Source organism: Quercus robur, chromosome 9 (assembly GCF_932294415.1).
Source record: "Quercus robur chromosome 9, dhQueRobu3.1, whole genome shotgun sequence".
NCBI lineage: Eukaryota > Viridiplantae > Streptophyta > Magnoliopsida > Fagales > Fagaceae > Quercus > Quercus robur.
In genome coordinates, this window is record NC_065542.1 from 13,277,123 (window position 1) to 13,303,524 (window position 26,402).

General features: G+C 30.9%; 2 protein-coding genes across 2 annotated transcripts; both read right to left on the minus strand.

Annotated features, from left to right (window-relative positions):
- Positions 1-1,333: 1,333 nt before the first annotated feature.
- LOC126700736 (probable polygalacturonase) lies at positions 1,334-11,547 on the minus strand. Its single transcript, XM_050398927.1, has 7 exons — positions 11,523-11,547; positions 10,549-10,818; positions 10,356-10,390; positions 3,719-4,066; positions 2,952-3,072; positions 2,608-2,853; positions 1,334-2,092 (listed from the first exon to the last, which is right to left on the minus strand). The coding sequence occupies exons 1-7, from the start codon at positions 11,545-11,547 to the stop codon at positions 1,401-1,403; spliced, it is 1,737 nt and encodes a 578-aa protein (XP_050254884.1). The 3' UTR covers positions 1,334-1,400.
- A 3,582-nt stretch (positions 11,548-15,129) lies between these two features.
- Positions 15,130-18,494, minus strand: LOC126700737 (probable polygalacturonase). The gene is made up of 6 exons (XM_050398929.1): positions 18,435-18,494; positions 17,891-18,229; positions 16,582-16,702; positions 16,307-16,481; positions 16,150-16,220; positions 15,130-15,957 (listed from the first exon to the last, which is right to left on the minus strand). The coding sequence occupies exons 1-6, from the start codon at positions 18,492-18,494 to the stop codon at positions 15,266-15,268; spliced, it is 1,458 nt and encodes a 485-aa protein (XP_050254886.1). The 3' UTR covers positions 15,130-15,265.
- Between the last annotated feature and the right edge of the window lie 7,908 nt (positions 18,495-26,402).

The window sequence follows — 26,402 nt, forward strand, 5'->3', positions numbered from 1 at the left end:
TTTTTAATGAAATTTAGAAGAAAGATTGAATTTATAGAAAAGGTTGGGAGTGAATATTTGGAAGGACATCTGTCTCACATCTGTATATTTATGGGAATGTCAAGAATAATAGAAAAGTGAAATAGATAATTTGAATTTGTATGTATAGAAAAGTGACTTACTCTTTTCTATTTATATTTTTTTATTCACTTTGATTTTTTTTGATAAAGAGGATTTTTTTCCTAGTGGATAAAATTTGATGAAAAATGCTAGAGTTACAAACTATTTTACAACATTTTCTACAAACTACAATTGTGGTAAGTGGTTATTGATGAGTAAAAAAGTAATGTTAGCGGTAAATCAGATTAGAACCGATAAGAATTGCCTACACTAACAATTTGTTAAAATATTGTAATGTTGTATCTTTCAAGATAAAGTAATACACAAAAAATTTGACAACATTTTTTTTAATACCTTTTTGGTTATTTGTGCCAACCATTGACAATATATATATATATATATATATATATATATTTTTTTTTTTTTCTACCACTAACAATATGCTATATTAGCAAGTGTTAAAATCATGCCCCTCCCTCCACTAGTGCCCCCAGATCTAAAGGGAGGTTGTATAATTTATTTTAAATTAATCACAAACGCATGCAATGCATAGAAAATTTTGAAACATTTTTCTCAAAAAAAAAAAAAAAAACTTTGAAAAATATATATATACACTACAATATTAATAATAAACTATAAATGGCATTGATAACATATACTAATTGTAGATGTGTAACTTTAACAGGACATACATCTTTCACCAACCAAGTCTATTGATGTTCGTTATCATAAAAAAAAAAAAAAAGAAGTCTATTGATGTTCCTTCTATTAATTTCTAGTTGTGTCACGCAAATTTACATGTTAATATATTGTTGTATTTATGACGTGTTAATGTAGCTTCATCAATGATCAATCAACTGCATTGTGTTCGTAAATTTCATATGGAGCTTTGTCATTTTGCCCTCCAGAGCTTTGTTAATTGGTTCTCTCTCTTTTTTTGGGTATCAAATGGATCATAGATGAAATAACAATAAAGCCTTACTTTCGTTTCACTTAATTTCTCTATGAATTAAATTTATAAGCGTTTTCAAAAAAGAAAAGAAAAAAATATTTTTTATTTTATTTATTTTTGATAGAGTTTTAATCTATGACATCTGTTTTTGATGATTGTGTTTTTTATCATCAAACAAAAATATCTATTAGTGTTTGGTGTAGATGGAGGATTGAACCTTAAATCTCTTATTTAACTATAAGAGATTTTACCAATTGACCTATCTAGAACTATAATTTATAAGAACATTTCACTCTGCCGAGTTTTTTTTTTTAAAAAAAAAAGTACATTTCACTTCAACGGAACATCATCAATGGGTGTAAGAACAAGCCTTCGTCTGAACATCTTCAATGGGCTGCTTATCATAGGGGAAGAGACAAGTCACATCTTTCTTCTGAGGCAACGACGCACATGACTTAGGAGTCACATTGCTTGTCACCCCATCAATATCAGTACAATTCCATGGTAGTTTATCTTCCTTCTGATTCATAGTAATTTTCATGTCAGAAAAGCATATTCCAGTGAAGGGATCACCCTTAATTCCGACAAGTTTTCCTGCATAAGTAACGTTCGTCGCCACCACTTCCCGATAATTAATTCCTTTAATCTCTGGAATTGCTTTTGGATCGTAGTTTGAGTCTGGATGTTGATTATAATTGCCTGCCATCCAGAAAACATACTTCATGGTCTTCAAGATCAATCTCCTTGCAAAGATGTCCCTGATATAACCTCCTCTTCCAACAGCAGTCTTAATTCTAATAGCTGATTCAGTATTAATGGCTGTGATGTCTTCTGCTCTAACATCTTGGATACCGCCGGACATTTCGCTGCCTAGAGCAATGGCAGCACTGTAAGGAGAAATGCAGGTAATCCTCCTAATGAATAGATGCTGTGTAGGCATTCCAACTTTGATTCCATATTGATCCCAACCACTTTTCACGGCAATGCAGTCATCACCTGAGACTATGTAGCAGTCCTCGATACGAACGTTTGAGCATGAATCTGGAAACAAAACGGGAACATAGACTCAGCAATAGTAAATTGTGTCAATGATCGATTATATCATGTGAAAATGATGATATATCAATCGTAAAATCACTCATAATTATACACTTCGACCTCAAAGCCACTCTTTTGACACTAGAGCTCTCACATTTCATCAGACAAACAAAATTAGCCCAAAAAATTGTGTTTAAATTCCTTTTTCAAAAGCGAGAAAATGAGGGAAGGGGTAACAAAATTCTATCCTAACTTTGGTCTACTCGTTTTTATGAAATTTTTGAGGTGACATGGTGTGTTTGATGCATAATAAAATATGTGTCAATGATATCATGTGAAAATTATGATATATCGATCAATCATAAGTTGTTCTCTTGGCAAGTTGTGAAAAATATGGTAAAAAAAGTTGTGTTTCTATCATGACTCCTTAAAATAGGGGAATGGCAAGGGAATAAGTAATTAACCTTCCAACCTCATATTAATCAAAGCAATTAGGACAAATGCCAAATTAAACATACCTGGGTCTATCCCATCGGTATTTTCAGAATCAACTGATGCAAGGATTGTGAGCCCTGAGATTATTATATCACTGCTGTAAATGGGATGGACAAACCATGATGGAGAGTCAAGTAGAGTGAGATTAGATATTTGGATTTGATTGGAGTACATGATCTCAATCATGTATGGCCGTGTTAGCTTCAATTTCCCAGCGCGGAATTTGTCCCACCAAATAGAACCTTGGCCATCAATCGTGCCATTGTTACCTAATATAAAGCCATTACAAATGTTATCCATTAGATATTGTTATAGCCAAAAATAATTATTAAAAAAAAAAAAAGAGTTCTGATTAATATATAATTACCTGTGATTATGACATCAGTGAGATTTGTACCAAAAATAAGAGCGCTTAACCGTCCACCAGGTGCATCCCTTCCTACTCCATAAGAAGGCAACACAGGAAGAGGAGGCCATTGTGACTCATCCTGTCCATTTGATCACATGTGTATAGCAAATAATGGTTAGAGAAACATGTAATCAAAGAAAACAGTTTCACTTTTTTTATAATAAGTGTATACCCAAAGTCTATTTGTGGTAATTACAAACAAAATAGTTGTTAGTTATATATATATATATATATATATATATATATGGATAATTGGTTAGTTATAATAGAAAATGAAGATTTGAAACCTAGATGTCTTTGCTAAAAAATATATAAAGAAGTATCAAACAGTTGAGCTACAAAACTTATCAACTACAAATAATAACTTAAGTTGGTGTTTTCCCTTGTTTTTAGCTTTTGATCAACTAATGGCCATTACCGTTCCCTTGTTTTTAGCTTTGGATTAAATAACGGCCAATACCATTTATGACAAGTTCATTTTAACAGTTCCTTGCTTATCAATTATCATGCTATAATGGCTTTGGTTTAATTTCACGGCCAAAATGTGATGGCATTTTCAAATTTCATGTAAAAGGAAAAATGTAAATAGGGCCCCCTCAACTATTAGTGTGTTTGAAATAGTTTATTTTCTTTTGATTATTTTGCTCCAAACAAGTTTGCAATCAAACTTTTTTCATCTAAAAAAATGATTAAACTGTTAAAAAACAAACAAACAAACTTTATACCTGCGTTCCAAGAATAACAGCACCCTTTTCAAGAAAAAGGGTGAAATGGCTTGTGAGATTAAAGCTTCCAGTTAACCATTTTCCAGGAGGTACAATAAGTTGTGCCCCCCCATCCGATGCATATGTGCTTAGATTACGAATTGCAGAATTAAAAACCTTTGTGTTTAATGTTTTTCCATCACCGACTGCTCCAAAATCAGTCAAAAATGCAGTATGCTTTCGACAATTTAGTGCCTGATACACTAATTTTTCAGCATGTGAACTGCATTCTGCGACTCTTAAACTTAATATTCCCAAGATAACAATCGCTGAGAGAACCTGCACAATTGTTATCAAGTATTGTGTCAACTTTTATTTCCCTTTAACAAGAAGAAAGAAGAAATACTACAATCCATAATACTTTCATAATAAATCTTAAGTAGTAATTGTTACTAGTTTTAATTTAAACCTTCTCACTGAAATTATTTTTTTTACTCACTGCTAACAAGAAGTAACAATCTGTCATTTAAAATTTGTTATGGAAATGTTGTGAATTACCATTTCTCTTTAACAAGAACAATTTTATAAAAAAAAAAAAGTGTTATAGCTACAAAATTTTCATAATACTTTCAACAAATCATGTAGTAAGTAGTTATTATTTCTAATTTGAACGCGTTACTAATATTACCATTTTTTGCCCACATAGTAACAATCAATAACAAACTACCATCTATGATTTTTTGTAAAAGTATTGTGAAAATATTGTGATAGCATTTCTCAAGTACAAAACCAAAAAAAAAATTATATTAAAACCAAAACACAAAGCAAGAAAACCTAGGAGTTCCGGGGAAAACGTACATTGGTTTTGAACTTTAGAGACAACCCCATGTTTTGAGAAGACTAAAGGTTGAAGAGAATGTTTAAGATTGATTTTCATTGTAGAAGAATTAAGAGAGAATTTATAGAGTTGTGGGGGTGAACTTTGGAAGGATATCTGCGTCACATCTATCTATGGGATGGTCATATATAGAAATTCACGTATTCTGTTTCCATTTTTTTCGCAGAGAATTAATTTACTTTATATATATATATATATATATATATATATAAATAATTAATTCACTTTTTTTTTTTTTTTTTTTGATAGAGAGATTTTTTTAAAGGAAAATTTTGATAGAGAGAATTACTTAACTTGCTTTTGAATCTTAGATGCCACTTTTTAGGTGATCATGCTGGGGTTCAAGGGGAAAAAAAGAAAAGAAAAAAAAAAGAGACATTAGTTAAAATTTAGGTACCACTTTTTAGGTGTTATATATTGGATGTTTGACGTTTCAAATGTACATTGCTCAATTCAGTATTAAAGATGTCATCTTTTTGTAAAATAAATAAATAAATAAGTTAAATTCAGTTATGTGATTTCTATCGTTTCAAAAAGATTCAGATATATAGTTGGTCAATGTTGCTATATAATTAAACTTAATTTAACTGAGTAATTTAAGGAATTGTATATATTTTTGTCCTTTCATGAGTAGGATATTTGAGAAATTTGTGTAAACAGATGAGAATTGTTCTGTAAATTTTGACTTCGTGGAGTTTTTTGGGTAGGGGTAGTTGGTTTGCTAATTGTGGTATTCCGGTAGTGTTGCCTATTTTGGGTAGGGGTGTATTGTATTTGTGGGTGGGAAGTTGGTTTTGTTGCCCCTTTTTGGCAGTTCAGTTGAGCTATTTTCTCATTTTTCTTAATTTTTTAGTTGATAAGATTTGCTTATTCAAAAAATAAATAAATAAATAAATAATGATTTTTAATATTTGACCCCTTTTTTTAGGAAGTTTAAATATTTGACCTAAAATCTTATTTTCATCCACATGATTAATATTGAACAAGGATGATTGATTCATCTCAATGACAAGTGCATCAAAGATTTCGCTTGATCGTTGAGAAATTATTAATTTATTACTATCATAGTAAAGAGAATACAACCCTTACTAAATCCCAGATAAGTTTACAAGTTACAACTTATGTATTTCTTCATTTTAAAGTTTCAAAATATTTTAAAACTTGAAAATATTCCCTTGACTAAACTCCAATCATGATTTGGTGATCAGGAATAATGTTTAACCAAAAAAAAAAAAAAAAGTTTCCCCTATTATTTAAAAAAAAAAAAAAAAAAAAAAACTATCACTAACTATTATTAGGATTTGGTCAAGGGAGTTTTTTTTTTTTTTTTTTTTTTTTTTTTTTTTTTTTTTTTTCATAATTTGAAATATTCTAATACTTAATAATAGAGAAGTGTTATATTTACAATATTTTCATAACACTTCACAACAAACCCTAAATAGCAAGTTGTTGTAGATTTTTAATTTGAATCTATTACTGAAATCACATTTTTGTCCAGCGGTAACAACAAGTAACAATTTGTTACTAAAAATTTGTTGTGAAAATGTTGTAAACATAACATTTCTCTTTAGGCTCTTAGCATTAGATAATTTTTTTTAGTAAGGTTTTTATCCAATTTGGATTGCATAAATTTTTATGCAACTCATTCTGTGATATTTCAAAAAAAATCCACTTGTATTATTTAAGTAAATCACACAATTCATTAAAAATGTCATATAACAATAAATACACATGGATGGTTTTTTTAATTGCCAAATAGTGGGTTGCATAAAAACCTGCTATAAATCAGATGGACAACCCATGATGAAGAGTTAATTAGAGTGAGATCAGATATTTGGATTTGATCAGAGTACATAATCTCAATTATGTATGGTCGCCACGTTGTATTCCCCGGCATGAAAGTTCTTCCACCAAGTAGAGCCCTGGCCATCAATCGTGCCATTGTTACCTAATATAATGCCAATACAAATGGTATCCATGAGACATTGTTAAAGCCAAAAATATTTATCCAAAAATAAATAAATAAATAAATAAGAGGTCTAATCAATTTTTATATAAAAGTAAAGATTTCGTGTGGGAAAGTATAAGGTTCTACTATGTGGCACACTCTATAAAAAAAATTGAAATACTTTTGAACTACATCATAAATAAGAACAAATTTAAAAATAGGGATTTTTCATTTCCTTTGGTTCAATGTTTCAATACTAATTTTGTTGCATTTTTTATTCAATATTGTTTTAAGACTATTATTTGTTTCATTTGGTTCAATGTTTTAAGATTTTTCCCTTTTTTTATACACACAAAACTCTTTGCATTTCCATTCACCCTTTATATATATATATATATATATATATATATATATATATATATATATGTATATATGTATATATGCTCACAGCCCTTCATGTCATCTCATCTCAAATAAACTTAGACAAAAAAAAATGATGTCATTTACCTTCAACTCTTCAACAACACCTACATGTATAACTCCAAGATTGTGATTCTAACTTGTATGAGTAGGCTATGACCAAGGAAAGGGGGCTTGCGTTTTTTATTCAGTAACGGTAGTTTACGATTTTGATGTTAAAGTCGGATGTTATGGATTTTGTGAAGGTTGTGATTTATTCTGAGTATTTGGGTGTTTGAGATTTTGGCTTGAGAAAGTCATAAATGTATTTTGTTTTAGAACTAAAAAAATAATAATAATAATAATTGATTATTTATGAAATTAGCTTTTTGTGTGTGTGTGAACTCATAATTTGTAGGTTTTTTTTTTTTTTTTTTTTTTTTTTAAAATTTTTATTGCTATTTTGTGTGGTATGTGAGCCATCGTAATAAAAATAAAAATCGATGATAATTTCAAAGTTTTTTCAGGTTTTTTTTTAAGGATACGGAAGCCTAACTAAAACCAATTTCTCTTTGTTTAATCACATTCTCTTTATGTTGATACTTACAAATGATTTCGTTAATTTCATTGAGATAATGAATTAGGTGTTTGTGATTGAGGTCTCCGTATTTGGTTGTGAGAAAAGAGTGGTTGAGGAAATATTTGGGAGCTTGCTTAAATTTATGTAAGTTTAGGATAAAAAAGTTTTTTATGCTTTAAATTCTTATTTATAGATTTCAAAATCATTTAATCAGTTAAAAAAAAATAAAATTTACTTTTAATTGTAAATATTATAATATGTTATAGTTGTATATTGTTATACACTTTTTAAAAAATATATGAATTAAGAAAATTAAGTTTTAGATGATGATTTCAAAGTTTTTTCAGGTTTTTTTTAAGGATACGGAAGCCTAAGTAAAACCAATTTCTCTTTGTTTAATCACATTCTCTTTATGTTGATACTTACAAATGATTTCGTTAATTTCATTGAGATAATGAATTAGGTGTTTGTGATTGAGGTCTCCGTATTTGGTTGTGAGAAAAGAGTGGTTGAGGAAATATTTGGGAGCTTGCTTAAATTTATGTAAGTTTAGGATAAAAAAATTTTTTATGCTTTAAATTCTTATTTATAGATTTCAAAATCATTTAATCAGTTAAAAAAAATAAAATTTACTTTTAATTGTAAATATTATAATATGTTATAGTCGTATATTGTTATACACTTTTTAAAAAATATATGAATTAAGAAAATTAAGTTTTAAAGTATTCAACAATATTGTAGGCAAACATAAATATTATACAACAAAATAAGTATTATATGTAAGTCTTAATATACATAAAAATGATTTTAAATGTAATTATAAAGTAGTCTGCGCATCTTACGAGACATAATCTAGTTAGTCTATAATTACCATTGATTATGGAGTCCAAATCTACTTTTCCTGCTCCACCAATAAAAACTTGTCACATATTTACCTAATTAATTAATTAATAATGGTAGTATTAATAAGTCAATCATGGTAGTAATTAATTAATTAGGTGGTGGAGCATAGAGTGGAGTAGGAAAAGTGAGACAGAAGATTTGGACTCATGATTATGACATTATTGAGATTTGTGCCAAAAATGAGAGAACTTAATCGCCCATCAGGTGCATCCCTTCCTTTCCAATAGGAAGGTAGCACAAGAATAGGAGGCCATTCTAAGTCATCCTGCCCGTTTGATTACTCATGGTAAAAGAAACATAGAACAAAAAAGGAAGGAATTATTTTTTTACTTGCGTAGCATTACTCAATTACTAATTATAACTTATGTTAGTGTCTTCCCTTGTTTTTAGCTTCAGAAGATCAAATACTAGGAACAAGTAACTGTCAATTCCTTTTATGACAAGTTTATTTTGGTAATTTCTTGCTTATCATGCTATAATTTCTTTGGTTTAATTTCTTGGAGAAAATATGAGAGCATTTTCACGTTTCATTTAAAAGGAAAAAATGAAAATAGGGCGAAGTAATCAAATAAAATCAATCTTCTCATCTTGTAGTTTTTGGTCTATCAATATAATTTTTTTCCCCTTAATGAGGGTCTATCAATATAATTAGGGTAAACTATATTTTTTGTCCCTATCCTATACACTATATTTCAATTTGATCTCTAACCTTTCAGTACCGTGTCCATTTAGTCACTGCCATTATCTTTTGGATGAAAATTGATGACGTGTCTAGTGGCCAAAATAAAAAATTAGGTTATCTCTGGTTATAGTTTTTGTTTTCTGTTTTTAAAAACTTGTTTTTGGGAATATAAATAAAAAATAATTTTCTTTTATTTTTGAAATTAAAAACATGTTTGGTTAGTTGAAATTAAAAAAATAATATTTTTGAAGAAAAACTAGAAAATACTAAAATATGTTGTTACTAGGATTTGAACTCTAATGTTAACTCATTAAATGAGATAGATTCATTGAATTAAATGCGTATTTTCATTGATTTTTGAAAATTAGAAACCGAAAAGTGAAGACAGTATTTTGCATGTTTTTAGTTTCCTTCACAAATTGAGTTTTGAGAAAAATTTTTGTTTTCTGTCTATTTTGAGTTGCCAAATAAGGTTTTTAATCTCTAAATAGAAAATTGTATTACTAATGTAATAACTCATAAGATTTTTTTTTTGGAGAATCTAGTAGCTCATAGTTTGTTGTAAAAAGATTTGATGTTTTTGTGCAAACATTGGGCCCTCAACTATTAGTGTGTTTGAAATAGCTTATTTTCATTACATTATTTTACTCATATTTCCTTCTACCACAAGATATGTTATTCTTTAGTTAGAGCCTACGTTTTTTAGCGAAAGTAAAATAAATTTTTTTTTTACAAGAACATGTAAGAGAAGGAAGGGAGGACTCCTCTCATCCTAGTGAATAATTTCTCTAATTCAAATTAGATTTACTCGTTCTTAATTAAAAGAATATGATGGACGATGACGTCCTAGGTTCAAAGCAAAAAACGAAACCAAATTATGAAATTGATCTCCTCCATTTCGTCTAATATATTATTTTTTTGGAGTGAATGATCTCCACCATTTACTTTTGAAATTAAAAGAGTATATTATATAGTAGAGTTTTAAAATAAGTTACCATATCGGCATATCATATGAATTATGATAATAGAGATTTAAAGTAGTTCTTGACTAAGTTTCTCAAAAAAAGTAATACTTGACTAATTAAAGGTAAAAATATGTTTTCATATCATTTAAAATAATTTATCATTTTTCTCCACAAAAAAAAAAAAAAAATGTCATTCTTTGTTTGATGAGATTAAATTTTAGTGTTTTCTCAAAAAAAAAAAAAAAAAAAAAATTAGTGACCTGTTATTCCATATAATCTTTACCATAAAAGGAATGCTTTCCATTTCAAACCAAGAAACTAAACCAAATAAATAAATAAAAAGATTAAACCACAAATAAAAAAGGAAAAATAAAAATAGAAAGCATATATACCTATGTTCCAAGAATACCAGCATCCCTTATGAAGAAAAAGGGTTAAATGGCTGATGAGATTAAAGCTTCCACTTAACCATTTACCAGGTGGTACAATAAGCTGTGCCCCACCATCCGATGCATATGTGCTTTGGTTCTGAATTGCAGCATTAAAAGCCTTTGTGTTTGATGTTTTTCCATCACCAACTGGTCCAAAATCAGTCAGAACTGCACTGCGCTTTCGGCAGTTTATTGCTGGATACTTACCATTAACTCTATGAAGCTGATGATGATGATGATGATGTTTGTTTCGGCATTCTGCGATTCTTAAACTTAGTGATCCCAAGATAACAATCTCTGAGAGTACCTGTAAACCTTAACAAAAGAAATCAAAATATCAATTTAAGTGTCAACTTTTGATTCCCTTTAATAAGGAGTAAATGCTTATAAACAAAAGTACAAAACGAAGAAAGTATTATATTAAAACCGAAACACAAGGCAGCAAAACCGTCTGTTTCGTGAGATTTAACTCAGAACCTAGCCCTCAGGGAACAAAAAATGACAAACACGCTGAAAAACATATATAGAAAACAGAGCCATATTGATCATTTAAAATAATTATAATATATATAATAAGAGTACTAGGAAACGTACATGGGATGTTCTGAGCTTTGGACACAGCCCCATATTTGTTCTGAGAATAGAATGTTTAAAATTGATTTTCGTTGTAGAAGAAAGATTGAATTTATAAAAAAGGGTGGCAGTGAATATTTGGAAGGACATCTATCTCACATTGGTCTATTTATGAGAATGTCAGGAATAGAAAGTGAAATAGATGATTTGTATTTTTAGTTATAGAAAAGTGACGCACTCTTTTCTATTTATATATTTTTTTTATTGACTTTGATTGATCTATTTATATTTTTTGTTGTGAAATAATTCACGTTTTTTGATAGAGAGGATTTTTTTTTTTTTTTCTTCTAGAGGATAAAATTTGATAGAGAGAATTAATTAACTTGCTATTTGTATCTTTCAAGATAGAGTAGCATTAACAAAAAATTTGACAGCATTTTTTATACCTTTTTGGTTATTTGCACTCGTCATTGATATTACTTTTTTTTTTATCTACAACTAATGATCTGCCACATCAACAAATGTTAAAACTCCCCCAGCCGCTAACGCTAGTGCCCCCGGATCTTAACAAAGGTTTGTATAATTTATTTTAAATTAATCACAAACGCATACAATGCACATAAAACTTTGAAATATTTTTCTCAAAATTTATTTTTTGAAATATATATATTATCTAAAAGCTGAAGTATAAAATTTATTTTTGTTATGCTCATGTTGAGCTCATCAATAGCCATACTATCCACTCATTTTCAACATTCTCTCTCTTGTTTAAAACTTTTTTTTTTTTCTTCTTAATTTGCCAACTTATTGTTATACTTTCTCTAAGTTTTCTCCTCCCTTTTACATTTTCAACTCCCCACTACTATCTACCTTATTATCACTTTTCATCCATCTCTTTATCTTCTTTTATTTTTGGCTTTTGTTATTCCCCTCCCCTTAATATAAATTTGCAATTCTCTTTTCCATTCTATACATAGTTTTTCCCACACACATAAGGTTATTTCTCTCTCTCAAAATTTTTTTTTTCATTTTTGGTGGATTTATTTATTTATTTTTCTTACATCTCTACTTTAGGTTGATGAGTTTTTCTATTATTTGGAACTCTACTTTGATTTGAGCAATTAAATTTTGTGTTTTTAAGTTGTTATCTTTTTTATCCTCCTTGATTTCATAGATGTTATCATATTGCATTATAAAGGTAGTATATAAAAATATAATGTTATTTTATTACATAATAGGACTGAGATAATTTGGTGTCGATTACTATATTTTTTATTTTTACCTTTTATCTTTTCATATTATTTTCTATAAATTTTTATTGACATAATAGGATAGGAGAGATTTAGTGTTCTCTCATTTGTGTTTGGTTAGGAGGATGGAAAAGTAAAGAGATGGAAAACTTATTTGTTTGGTTGAGAAGAAAAATAAGAGGATGGAAAATAAAGTTGGTATAAATTTACTATTATGTCCTCGTTAAATAAAACAAAAAAGTAACACATTTTTTTTATTAAAAAAATTGTGTATGGACACTTCAAAATTAAAATATATATATATATATATATATATATATATATATATATAGCACAAGCCAAAGAAAGATGAGCACCAAAAAAAAAAAAAAAAAAACACTACTGAGAAGTGCAAGAGAAGCCAAAAAAATAAATAAATAAATAAAGAAGTAGAAAAAAATAATAAATGAACAAAAAAAAGGGGGGGGGGGAATGTAACTAAATAAAACAAAGCAACTAGATGAAAAGGAAAAAAAAAAAAAAAAAAAAAAAGAAAAAGAAGGAAGAAGCAACTGGATGTGGACAAAACCCAACAAATTCAGCTTCTCCTCCCTAGTTTTCTCTACATTTTGGGGAGAAAACACCTTGGCCCTACCACATTTTTTCCTCTCCGGCCCTCCCAACCAAACACCTACTAAAAATCCTCTCTCCACTTTTCTCTCCTCAATTTTCCATCCTCCCTAAAATCCCTCCAAATAAACATACCCTAAAATAAATGAATAACTTCCTTAAATATTACATTTGTATTTTCATAGCATTTATGTTTATAAAAACTTTAAATTAAATTTAGTCATACCAAAGTGGACTAAAATGCTATGTTAATATGGCTCAACAAAAGCATAACAATAATAAATACTATGCTCAAGATTTTAGATATTATGAGTTTGAGATTATATTTTTTTATAATAAATTTGGATTTAGAGTAGTTGCTTTTAACCCAAACATGTTCCCCCCCCCCCCTCCCCCCCCAAATTATATAAGTGTACAAAAATAGATCGAAGTGGACCAAAATGGACTGAAGTGATTCGAATGGACCGAATTGGACTAAATGGAACAAAGTGGATTGAATGGACATAATAGGACCGAATAGAAACGAGGTGGACCGAAGGGACTAAATGTGACCAAACTGGACCAAATAAGAATAAATGGACAGATTAGGACCAAAGTGGATAGAATGGACTGAAAGGGACCAAATTGAACTAAAGTGGACAAACTGGACCAAAATGGACCGAATAGGACCAATATTGATTAAATAGGATCGAAGTGGACAAAATGAACCAAATAAACCAATGTGGACTGAATAGAACCAAAGTGGACAAAATGGACGGAATAGGACCAGTGCTAATTGAATAGACCAAATAGGACCAAACTGGATTGAATAAGAGTATAGGACCGAAGTGGACAGAATAGGACCAATATGGACGGAATAGGACTAAAGTGGACTGAATAAAAGCGAAGTGGACCGAATAGAACTTTAGCAGACAGAATGGATTGAATAGGACCCGTATCAACCAAATATGACCAAATTGGATTGAAGGTGACAAAATGGACCAAATAGAAACAATGTGGATTGAATAAGATTTTTGAATATTTATCATTTTTATTGCATTTTTAGGACGCATATTTCTAATTTCTAATGTCTATTTTCTTTATATTTTTTGACTCAAAACTAAAGAGTTTAGTCTAAATATAATAAAATTTCATACTTTTCAACCCTAAAATTAAGGGGAAAAAAAAGAATTTTTGAGCTAAACTTGAAAAGGCAACCTATAAAAAGAATCAATTTAAAGCCCGATTAGTCTTAAATGGATTGAAAGGGATTGAAATTGACCAAATAGACCAAATTGGACCGAAGTAGACCTAATTGGACCGAAATAGACCAAATAGAAACTGTCTATTTTCTAAAGAGAACAAATTATCTTCAACAAATTTTAGAGAAAAAAGTATACATTATATTACAATACAAAATAATTATTTATTCCCAAGCATCGCACGGGTTTACGACTAGTTTTTCATAAACCAAGTCTATTGTTGTTGACTTTAGCTTAAGATGTATTGAATTTATCTTCTTTTTAATAAAGTTACTATCTTCCATAAAAAAAAAAGGGTCTATTGTTGTTCCTTCTATTAATTTCTAGTTGTGTCACGCTTATCTACATTTTAATATATTGTTGTATTTATGATGTGTTGATGTAGCTTCATCAATGATCAATCAACTGCATTTTGTTGGCAAATTTCATATGGAGCTTTGTCATTTTGCCGTCCAGAGCTTTGTTGTCATGTTGTACATAGCTTTGTCAATAAGTCGTATTTGGTACCAGAGGTCCAAAATCCAATAGATGACTTAGGTGCATCATTGTTTAATAATTTCCATCAATTTAAAATGCGATTCACCGACACCAAGTCCAATAGATCCCCATTCTCAAAAAAAAAAAAAAAAAAAAAAAAGAAAAAGAAAAAAAAGTCCAATAGATCCCATTAAATTGCAAGTTGCTGACCAAGATAAACATAAATAACAACAAATAGAAAGATATTGAAGAATTCATATAAAGTGTGATTATAATAAGGAAAATGGTAATTATAATTATCGTTAAAGAGTTAAATAAGGCCAAGAGTTCCTATAAATAAATAAATAAATAAGGCCAAGAGTTTTTTTTTTTTTTTTGAGGGTGAATAAGGCCAAGAGTTGGTTCTTTTCTTTGGTAACAAAATGGATCATAGTTAAAATAACAAAAAATGCCCTGTGATGCTACTTTCGTTTCATTCATTTTATCTCTGAGCTAAAATGTTTGAAACATAAAATTTTCAAGCACATTTCACTCTCTTCTCAAAAAGAAAAAGTACATTTTCACTCCAACAAGATGGCATTGGTAGCAAAACAAGTCTTCATCTGAACATCATCAAAGGGCAGCAGAACAAGTCTTCAACTGAACATCATCAATGGGCAGCCTATCGGTGGGGAAGGCACAATCCACACCTTGCTTCTCAGGCAACAACGCACACGGGGTAGGAGTCACATTGCTTGTCACTCCAGCAATATCAGTACAATTCCATTGTAATTTTTTTGGCTTCTCAGTCAAAGTAATGGTCACATTAGAAATGCATATTCCAGTGAAGGGATCACCCTGAATTCCATCAAGTTTTGCTGAATAAGTAACATTCTCTGCCACCACATCTCTATAATTAATTCCTTTAATCTCTGGAATTGCTTTTGGATCGCATTTCGGGTCTGGATGTTGATTATAATTGCCTGCCATCCAGAAAACATACTTCATAGTCTTCAAGGTCATTCTTCTTACATAGATGTCCTTGACATAACCTCCTCTTCCAACAGCAGTCTTAATTCTAACACCGGATTCAGTATCAATGGCTGTGATGTCTTCAGCTCTAACATCTTGGATTCCGCCAGACATTTCGCTGCCTAGAGCAATGGTGGCACTGTCAGGGGAAATGCAGGTAAGCCTTCTAATGATTAGGTGCTGTGTAGGCATTCCAACTTTGATTCCATATTCATCCCAACCACTTTTCACAGCAATGCAGTCATCCCCTGAAACTATGAAGCAGTCCTCGATACGAGTGTTTGTGCATGAATCTGGACACAAAGAAAGGAACATAAACTCAGCAATTGTAAATTGAGTCAATGATGTCAAGTGACAATAATGAAATATCAATTGTAACTTGTTAACTTAGCAACTTGTGAAAAAATAGGTGAATGGCAGGGGAATAAGTAATTAACCTTAAACTACATATTAATCAAAGCAATTAGGACAAGTGCCAAACATACCTGGGTCTACCCCATCAGTATTAGGAGAATCAACTGGTGCAAGGATTGTGAGCCCTTTGACTAGTACATTACTGCAATCACAACCACAGGATTCTAATAAAAAGTGCTATGATCATATGTGCTCAGGATAAACTTAGTCAGAGGAGCATGGCCAAACCTGCTGTAAATGGGATGGACAAACCATGATGGAGAGTTAATTAGAGTGAGATTAGATATCTGGATTTGATCAGAGTACATAATCTCAATCATGTATGGTCGTGTCACGTTCAATTCTCCGGCACGGAACTTCTTCCACCAAGTAGAACCCTGACCATCAATAGTGCCATTGTCACCTAATACAATGCCAAAACAAATGGAATCCATTAGAAATTGTTTAAAGCCCAAAATATTTATCCCAAAAAAAAAAAATGAAGAGATCTAATCTATAATTACCAGTGATTACGACGTCGGTGAGATTTGAACCAAAAATGAGAGCGCTTAACCGTCCACTAGATGCATCCCTTCCTCTCCCGTAGGAAGGCAGCACAGGAATAGCAGGCCATTCTGACTCATCCTGTCCATATGATCATGCATGTGTATAGCAAATTATGGTAAGAAAAACATAGAATAAAAATAAAATAAGTATTATTTTGTTTATTTGTTGAGGGCGTAGCATTACTCAATTACTAATTATAACTTAGGATGTGTTTGTTTGGAGGTGAAATAGGGTAAATGGAAAATTTTGAAGAGAAAATGAGGAAATATAATTTTTTAGAGAGTGTTTGATTGGGAAGGAAAGAGGAAAAAAATGTGGTGGGACCCAAGTGTTTTCTTCTCGAGTCCACCAAAATATTCTCTCCAAAATAGAGAGAAAATTGGGAAAGAGAGTGTAATTGGCACTTTTTTTTTTTTTTTTTTTCTTTTGATTTCTTGGGGTGTGGGGTGACAGTGATTTGTTTTTGTTTTTGTTTTTTTTTTTTTTTTTTGGTTTAACTAGACGTGATTTTTTTTTTCTTGACATGATTTTTTTTTAAAAATAAATTTGGGTGAATTTTTTTTTTTTTGCTTGTTTGTCACTTTTTTTGTTTTAATTGGACATTACTTTTTAACAAGGACATGTGAGTAAATTTATACTAACTTATTTTTTTCCATTCATCCACTTTTCCACTCCTAACCAAACAAAAATGAGAGAAATTAAAATATTTTTTATCTTCCCACTTTCCTACCCTCCCATCATTTTCTATCCTCTCATTTTTCCACCCCTCCAACCAAACAGACTCTAAGGCTAGTGTCTTCCCTTGTTTTTAGCTTTGGATAATATCAAAGATTATGAACAAGTAATGGCCAATTCCTTTTATGGGGCAGTTTCTTGCTTATCATGCTATAATTGCTTTGGTCTAATTTCTTGGTATGAGATAAATTTCATGTTTCATGTTTCATGTAAAAGGAAAAATGTAAATAGGGTGAAGTAGCTAGTATCATAAAGTAAAATCAATCTTGTCATCAATCCTATCGTTTTTGGTCTATCAGTATGATTATTAGGATTATTCATCTCATAAAAGTAAATAATTTCTCTAATTCAAATTAAATTTTCTCTTCTTAAAATAATATGATGGAGGATAAGGTCCTAGATTCAAAGCAAGAAACTAAACCAAAATAAGCAAATTATCTCCTCCATTTTTAATTTCTTGGTAGTGAATGATCTACTCCGTTTGCTTTTGAAAATGATTAAGCCACTAATAAAAAGGGGGAAAAATCATACCTGTGATCCAAGAATAACCGCATCCTTATGAAGAAAAAGGGTGAAATGGCTGGTGAGATTAAAGCTTCCAGTTAACCATTTACCAGGGGGTACAATAAGCTGTGCCCCACCATCTGATGCATATGTGCTTAGTTTCTGAATCGCAGCATTAAAAACCTTTGTGTTTGATGTTTTTCCATCACCAACTGCTCCAAAATCCGTCAAAACTGCACTGTGCTTTCGACAATTTATCGCTGGATACTCTATTTTTCCACCATTATCTCTATGATGATGATGATTGTTTCGGCACTCTGCGACCCTTAAAGTTAGTATTCCCAAGATAACAATCGCTGAGATAACCTGTAAACATTAACAAAAGAAAATCAAAATATCAGTGTATATGTCAACCTTTAATTCCCTTTAATAAGAAGGAAGAAATGCTTATAAACAAAGATACAAAACGAAGAAAACATTATATTAAAACAGAAACACAAAGCCGCAAAACCGTCTTTTTTGTGAGATTCAACTCAGAACCTAGCCCTCAGGAAAAACAAAAATGACATACACAATGGAAAACATAGAAAACAGAACCACGGGATGTTCTGAGTTTTAGACACAGCCCCATGTTTTGCGAATAGAAAATGTTTAAGACTGATTTTCATTGTAGAAGAAAGAATGAATTTATAGAAAAGAGTGGGAGTGAATATTTGGAAGGATATCTAACTTACGGGTAATTCTACGGTAACTTCCTCTTTTTTTTTTTTGGGTACGGTACCCATTAGTAAGCAACCTGCTATATCAGGTTACCAAAACATCACATTTGATGGTACCATCTTCACATTGTGTAGTATAAACATCACATGTTATTGTACTTTTGTCACATTCAATGGTTTCCTTATTTTTTCTCACATTTGATAGTACCATCTTCACATTATGCAATACCAACATCACATGTGACTGTACTTTTGTCATATTCGGTAGTTCCTTTATTTTTTTTTTCACATTTGATAATACCATCCTCACATTGTATAGTATTAACATCACATGTAATTGTACTTTTGTCGCATTCGGTGTTCCTTTATTTTTTTCTCACATTTGATGGTACCATTCTCATATTGTGTAGTACTAGCATCACATGTGACTGTACTTTTTTCACAATCGGTGGTTCTTTTATTTTTTTTCTCAAATTTGATGGTACCATCTTCACATTGTGTAGTACTAACATCACATGTGATTGTAGTTATGTCACATTCAGTGGTTTCCTTATTTTTTCTCATATTTGATGGTACTATCTTCACATTACATAGTACCAATATCACATGTGACTGTACTTTTATCATATTCAGTTGTTCCTTTATTTTTTTTTTCTCACATTATACAATACCAACATCACATGTGACTATATTTTGCCATATTTGGTGGTTCCTTTATTTTTTTTTTCTCACATTTGATTGTACCATTCTCACATTATGCAATACCAATATCACATGTGACTGTATTTTGCCACATTTGGTGGTTCATTTATTTTTTTCTCACATTTAATGGTATCATCCTCACATTACCCAGTACCAACATCACATATGACTGTATTTTGCCACATTTGGTAGTTCATTTATTTTTTTTCCCTCACATTTGATTGTATCATCCTCACATTTTGCAGTACCAACATTACATGTGATTGTATTTTGCCACATTTGATGATTCATTTTTTTTTCTCACATTTGATTATACCATCCTCACATTGCGCAGTACCAACATCACATGTGACTGTACTTTTGTCACATTCGGTGGTTCCCTTATTTTTTTCTCACATTTAATGGTACAATCCTCACATTGTACAATACCAACATCATATATGATTGTATTTTGCCACATTTGGTGGTTCCTTTATTTTTTTTCTCACATTTGATGGTATCATCTTCACATTGCCCAGTACCAACATCACATATGACTGTATTTTGCCACATTTGGTGGTTTTTTTTTTTTCCTCACATTTGATTGTACCATTCTTACATTGTGCAGTACCAACGTTACATGTGATTGTATTTTGCCACATTTGGTAGTTCCTTTATTTTTTTTCTCACATTTGATTATACCATCCTCACATTGCGCAGTACCAATATCACATGTGACTGTACTTTTGTCACATTCGGTGATTCTCTTATTTTTTTTCCTCACATTTTATGGTACCAGCCTTACGTTGCGCAGTACCAACATCACATGTGACTGTACTTTTGTCACATTCGGTGGTTCTCTTATTTTTTTTCTCACATTTGATGGTACCATCCACATGTTGCGCAATACCAACACCACATGTGACTGTACTTTTGTCACATTTGATAGTTCCCTTTTTTTTTTCACATTTTATGGTACTATCCTCACATTGCGTAGTACCAACATCACATGTGACTGTACTTTTGTCACATTCGGTGGTTCTCTTATTTTTTTTTCCGCACATTTTATGGTACTAGTCTCACAAAGCGCAGTACTATCATCACATGTGACTGTACTTTTGTCACATTCGATAATTCTCTTATTTATTTCTCACATTTGATGGTACCATTCTCATATTATGGAGTACCAACATCATATGTAACTGCACTTTTGTCACATTTTATGGTTCCTTTATTTTTTTTTCCCACTTGAATGGTACCATCTTCATATTGGGTAGTACTCATTTTCTGATTCTCTGACTTTCTTCTCCTCTCTCTCAGTTTTTCTATAGTCTACTTTTCTCTCTTTAGTTTCGTCTCTCTCAAATTCTTCTCCTCCAAACCATCCACAAGAACCTATCTAGAGCGACGATTACTAAATAAAACTCTAAGCAAGACCCACAAAAGAAGAAACAGATCCCTAAACTAACAGCTGTTCTAGAGCCATACATTTTACCACAACTTATGCATATGTCAACTTGTAATTTAATTATAACACTTACACATGGATTCCACATTATTGGTACTTAATGAAAAGTAATTCAATGATCACTTAATACGTGTGTAAATTGTGACGAAGTGTGTGCTCTTAAATCTTTTTCATGTACTAATGGTTTATCCTTCATTTTTATGCAGAATTACACACACTTTTGTGTGTTATGTTTCCTAATTAGTGGCTTAAGGGGCCAAGTGGCCATACCCCGAGCCTGACTTAGCTTGGAATTTTTTCATGAGCGAAAAATTTAGGCACAGTATATTAAGTTCTTTAATTTAATTAAAATATATAGTCATATTGATTAATAAAGTACAAATAATTTTATCTTTGCTAAGGATAATTAAATTTAAAGCCACTAATAATTCCTTCAATCTGGATATTTCACTATTAATCCTTATATATTGTAAGTATACGCAAATTAAGAAGTATCGATACATTATTTAAAATAAAGATGTTGACAATTTAGAAAACATTTGAAACTTCAATTCCCAAAGAACATCTTAAGGATCTCCAAGGACAAGCTTTATTGAAAATAATTTAGTTGTTTATATTAAAAAGAAAATTCTTAAGAACTTAATATACATATTTGACTATGTCATGGGAGTAGAATTTTAACTATGGACGTTTCCATTAGAAACACCAGGAGGAGCCAATTAAGTTACAAAACTCATGGCATACATATTTGGTACTTAATTATGTTAAGGACAAAGTTCGGCTCTAACCATATTTGAAGTCTTGGGCTTCAATGATCAATAAGAGCTGACATTAATTAGTTCTTGTCATAAGTCATTTAATCCAATCAACTAAGTGAATCATGTAAATTACACATAACATGACATATATATTATTGGGGGTAATTCTATCGTACCCTCCCAAAAAAAGAGAGGGTACGGTACCCATTAGTAGGTAACCTGTTATATCGGGTTATCTTTTTCTCACATTTGATGGTTCCATCATCACATTGTGCAATTCCAACATCATATGTGACGGTTTTTTCGTTACATTTAACGATTTTTTTTCCTTCACATTTGATGATTCCATCATCACATTGTACAGTTCCAACATCACATGTGACAGTTCTTTTGTCACATTTGATAATTTCCTTATTTTTTTCTTACATTTGATGATTCCATCCTCACATTTTACAGTTCCAACATCACATGTGACAGTTCTTTTGTCACATTTGGTGGTTCTTTTATTTTTTCTCACATTTGCCAGTTCTATCCTCACATTGTGCAGTTTCAACATCATATTTGATAGTACTTTTGTCACATTTAGTGGTTCCCCTTATTTTTCTCACATTTAACGCTTTCATCCTCACATTGTGCAGTACCAACATCACATGTAACAGTTCTTTTGTCACATTTGGTGGTTTCCTTTTTTTTTTCTTCACATTTGAGAGTTCCATTCTCACATTGTACAGTTCTAACATCACATTTGACAATACTTTTGTTATAGTTGATGGTTTTTTTTCCTCACATTTAATGGTTTCATCCTCACATTATGCAATACAACATCACACGTGACTGTACTTTTATCACATTCGGTGGTTCCTTTATTATTTTTTTCCACATTTGATGGTTTCATCCTCACATTATGCAATTCTAACATCACATTTGACTGTTCTTTTGTCACATTTGATGGTTCCTTTATTTTTTCTTACATTTGACGGTTTTATCCTCACATTGTGCAATTCCAACATCATATGTGATTGTTCTTTTGTCTCATTTGGTGATTTTCTTATTTTTTTTCACATTTGATGTTTCTATTGTTACATTTGGTAGTAACAATATCACATTTGACAGTACTTTTGTCACATTTAGTGATTCTTTTTTTTCCTCAAATTTGACGGTTCCATTCACACATTATGTAGTACCAACATCACATGTGATTGTATTTTTGTCACATTCGGTGGTTTCCTTATTTTTATTTTTTATTTTTTATATTTGATGGTTCCATTGTCAACATTAGGCAATACTTACGTCACATTTGAAAGTAGGTGCTTATGCTTGTTCTTTTACCTACACTCCTCGTGAAAGTAGTGCAAAAGCCTTGGTAAAACTGAAATATTTATAAGAAACTACAACAACAATAACAACAAAAGGCAAAGAAAATAATGGCCCAAATTTGTTGGACATCTTTTTTAGTTGCAATTGTAAATACCTATCTAGGAAACAAAAGCTATAAATACATTTCTGATCATTTCATCGATGAGCCAATATATAAGAGTGATGACATAGCTCCTCGATGCATGATGTTCTATAAAAGAAGTTGAAACAATTTTGATTAAGGTAATGAAAATTGCAAGATTGGTGCCAAAATTTGACACTCCAGATTTAGTGAATGTACAAGTACAACTATAAGCATTCAATTGTTGTCATCAGAAACAGGATGCATAGCAGGCTACCTATTATTTTTTCCTACAAAACTCATATTTCCCAACAATTGAACTGGAAAAAAAGAACAAAATTTAGTAAGATATTCAGCACCCTTAAGCTTGAAATGGATGCAGTAGAAAAGAAACAAGTACAAAAATTGCAGCAGACCAAAGCCACCGGTTTGATCTTCCTTAGCTTTGGCATTTGAGCAAAGAAAAGTGTGACACTCAAAATGAGTCATGAATTATCAGAGCATTATAGCTGCTGATCAAGAAACAGGTCTTTAGGAGATTCCAAGTATTCTGAAACATTTGTAACATAATTTTTAAACCAGGAGGTGCTGCGAGTCAACCATCCAGTCTGAGTCAGTTCTTGCATTTCAAGCATGCTTTTCCTTTCTTCATCCAACAGTATATCTAGCCACCTCTTAGCCATGAAAACTTTGATAGCTTCAACCCCTTCCTTGACAACCTCCACTAGTGGTATTACAAGAGGATTTTGGTCCAGGTTGAGTTTGGTCAAATTATCAAGCGGACCAAATGTATCAGGAAGAGCATTTCCCTCCGCTAACCAAAAAAAAAACCCAAATTTCAACACCACACTAACAAGAACCCAAATCCCCTGATCATAAAAAACATAGACATAACAAGCTTGGAAAAACTGAATCCCAATGAAGCATTTCAACAAGCACTTTATGTGCCACTTAAAAAGAAATAACAAAATTAGTACCTCTTCAGCACAGAATTATTGCCTACATTGTGGTACAATGAAATTTAAGAGCGAAATCGAAAAAAATTCTCAAAACCCAACAAAGAAATTAGGGTTTTATTTGATCCTTACCTTAAAAATCAAAAGATTTGATCCTTTAAGAAACCTTCAGCAGTTGGTAAATGGGGATACCGACAAGATGACAGTGAAATTGATGGACATAAGGAACCCATTTGAAAAGAAGGAATCTGGGTTTTTTAAGAGAACACCAGAGAGGGAGGATAGGAGAAGGCTGGAGAAGAGGAACTACAGTTTTTTTATTCTTTTTTCTTTTTTCTTTTTGGCTTTTATATGTTTACTTGGTCTATCGGTAATTGGTTTCCCACTAAACTAAAATTAACGGTTAAGATTAAAACAACATAGTTTTAATGGCTGAGATTTGTGTGGGCACCATACCCACTAAAAATATAGGGGGTACCATACCCACTATGGGATTGTCCAGTATAGAAAAATAAAATAGCAAACTTTTTTCATTTCTTTTGTCGCTGTTAATTAATTCACTTTTGGGATAAAATTTGTTATCTAGGCTAGCTATTATTTAAGGGGCTTCCCCTTGATCCTCAATTTTGATGCCTAAAATATTTTCAAATTTACCAGTTTGTAAAGCTTAAATAATTTATACTACTATTTAAGTGGCTTCCCTATTTGGGATCCTCAATTTTCATGTCCAAAATACCCTCAAAATTTACCAGTTTGTAAAGCTTAAACAATCTACTAGCCTCATCACACGTGCTTCGCATGTGCGATGAGTCTTTCTTTTTTTGTTAGTGGTCCTATTTTGTAGAAAAAAAATTGTGTTTTTTTTTTATATATATATAATTTTTATTTTGAAAATTTAATTTATAAGTGTATAAATCAATTTAAAAATTAATATGAGAGTGATCTTATTTTTTAGGCAAGGTTTTAGTGAGAATTAGAGTTGCATTTTTACCGGATTGTCCTTTAGTTTTGTCTTTACTTAAACATAGGAGTGTAAGGGCATTTTTGAACTAAAAAATGAAGAATCCAAACAAGGGAAACCCCTTAAATAATAGTATAGATAATCTATACTATTATTTAAGAGATTTCCCCTATTTGATATCCTTAATTTTGACGCTCAAAATACCCTCAAGTTTACTGTAAAGCTTAAATAATATATATATATATATATATATGTAAAATTGCTAATTTAAAAACTTCTAAATTTTAACTAAATTTTAAAAATATAGTTTGCACTTTGCACGTTACTCCCTCACGTCTCTTTGCTTTTTTTTTTTCTTTTTTTTCTTTTTTTCACCCTCTTTTTCTACTGTGAAGGGATAAAGCTACTCCTAAATTTCTCCCTCTAAGGTTTTTTTTTTTTTTTTTTGCTAACATGAATGGATAAAACTGCTTTATATATACTAGCCTCTGAGCACGTACGTGCTCAGAGACTTTTCTATTTTTTGGGTGAATTTTAATACTTTACATCTATTATAATTTGGGATTTCTACATTTTCAAATCACAAAAAAAAAAAAAAAAAAAAAAAAAAATCTAGGGGTGTGATGAAAATCTGATGAGTATTATGCGTTTGTTGTTGATATGCAACTGACAAAAAATATATTTCAATTAGGAATAATATGTGGGGAAGTTTTATTATACACGTTTCTTTTTCATGAGAAATTCTATTTAGAAAATGTGGAGAAGGTAAATACGTGGGGAGTTTTGTAAGCTATTGAGTAGAAGTAGGAATTTATTAGAAGTAGGAAGACATTTCAACGTAAAAGTATGAATTTATTATTTTTGTCAATTTACTATTTTAACCCCATTTTTAAGTTTTAGGTAGGAGTATTTTTGACAGTAAAAAAAGCAATAACTATCTTTCTTTTGTCAATTTACTATTTTAACCCCATTTTTAAGTTGTTGGTTAATTAGTTTAGGGGTATTTTTGATAGTAAAAAAGCAATAACTAACTTTCTGAGTCCTCTGTTGAGATACAAATTTTCGGACCTTAATTTCATTAGCCCACTCACAAAAATACCCACACAAGTCCATAAACTATTTTAAGCCCACATAAATATTCCTCATATATATCATGGTTTTCAGACCCGGACCAGACCGTATGGTCTGACCGGGATAATCGAGAACCTCTCACTAACACGGTTCTTTAAACCACCAGAACCGTTCTATGCACAAAAAGCACAAAACCATTCAAACCGCGGTTGAACCGCCCGAATTTGAAAACCTTGAACAATTCTCACAGTTCAGATCAATGCTTTTTAAAAATTATATTAAAAAAATTTAGAAGTTCACAGCATCTTATCACCATGGTTGAAGCTTCAACCACTATGAGATGCTATCAAACATTGAAAATATTGAGATCCCATCATCTCTATCTTGCTAGCTCTGTCTCTCGTTTGTTATCTGTCCAGAACTTTTCTTCTTAATCTTCTTCTCTTTCTCTCTCTGTCTTGTTTTCCTACCTCAACTCCATCTAGAT

Coding starts and splice junctions, on each gene's coding strand:
- LOC126700736 (XM_050398927.1), bottom strand. CDS start 11,547: ATGACGAGTGCAAATAACCAAAAAG. Junction 10,819..11,522: donor GAGTGCAAATAACCAAAAAG/GTATAAAAAATG, acceptor TCTTTTGTTAAG/GTTTACAGGTACTCTCAGAG. Junction 3,073..3,718: donor CTGTTATTCTTGGAACGCAG/GTATAAAGTTTG, acceptor TCAAATGGACAG/GATGAGTCACAATGGCCTCC.
- LOC126700737 (XM_050398929.1), bottom strand. CDS start 18,494: ATGGGGCTGTGTCTAAAACTCAGAACATCCCGTGGTTCTGTTTTCTAT. Junction 16,703..17,890: donor CGGTTATTCTTGGATCACAG/GTATGATTTTTC, acceptor TCATATGGACAG/GATGAGTCAGAATGGCCTGC. Junction 16,221..16,306: donor GTCCATCCCATTTACAGCAG/GTTTGGCCATGC, acceptor TTGTGATTGCAG/TAATGTACTAGTCAAAGGGC.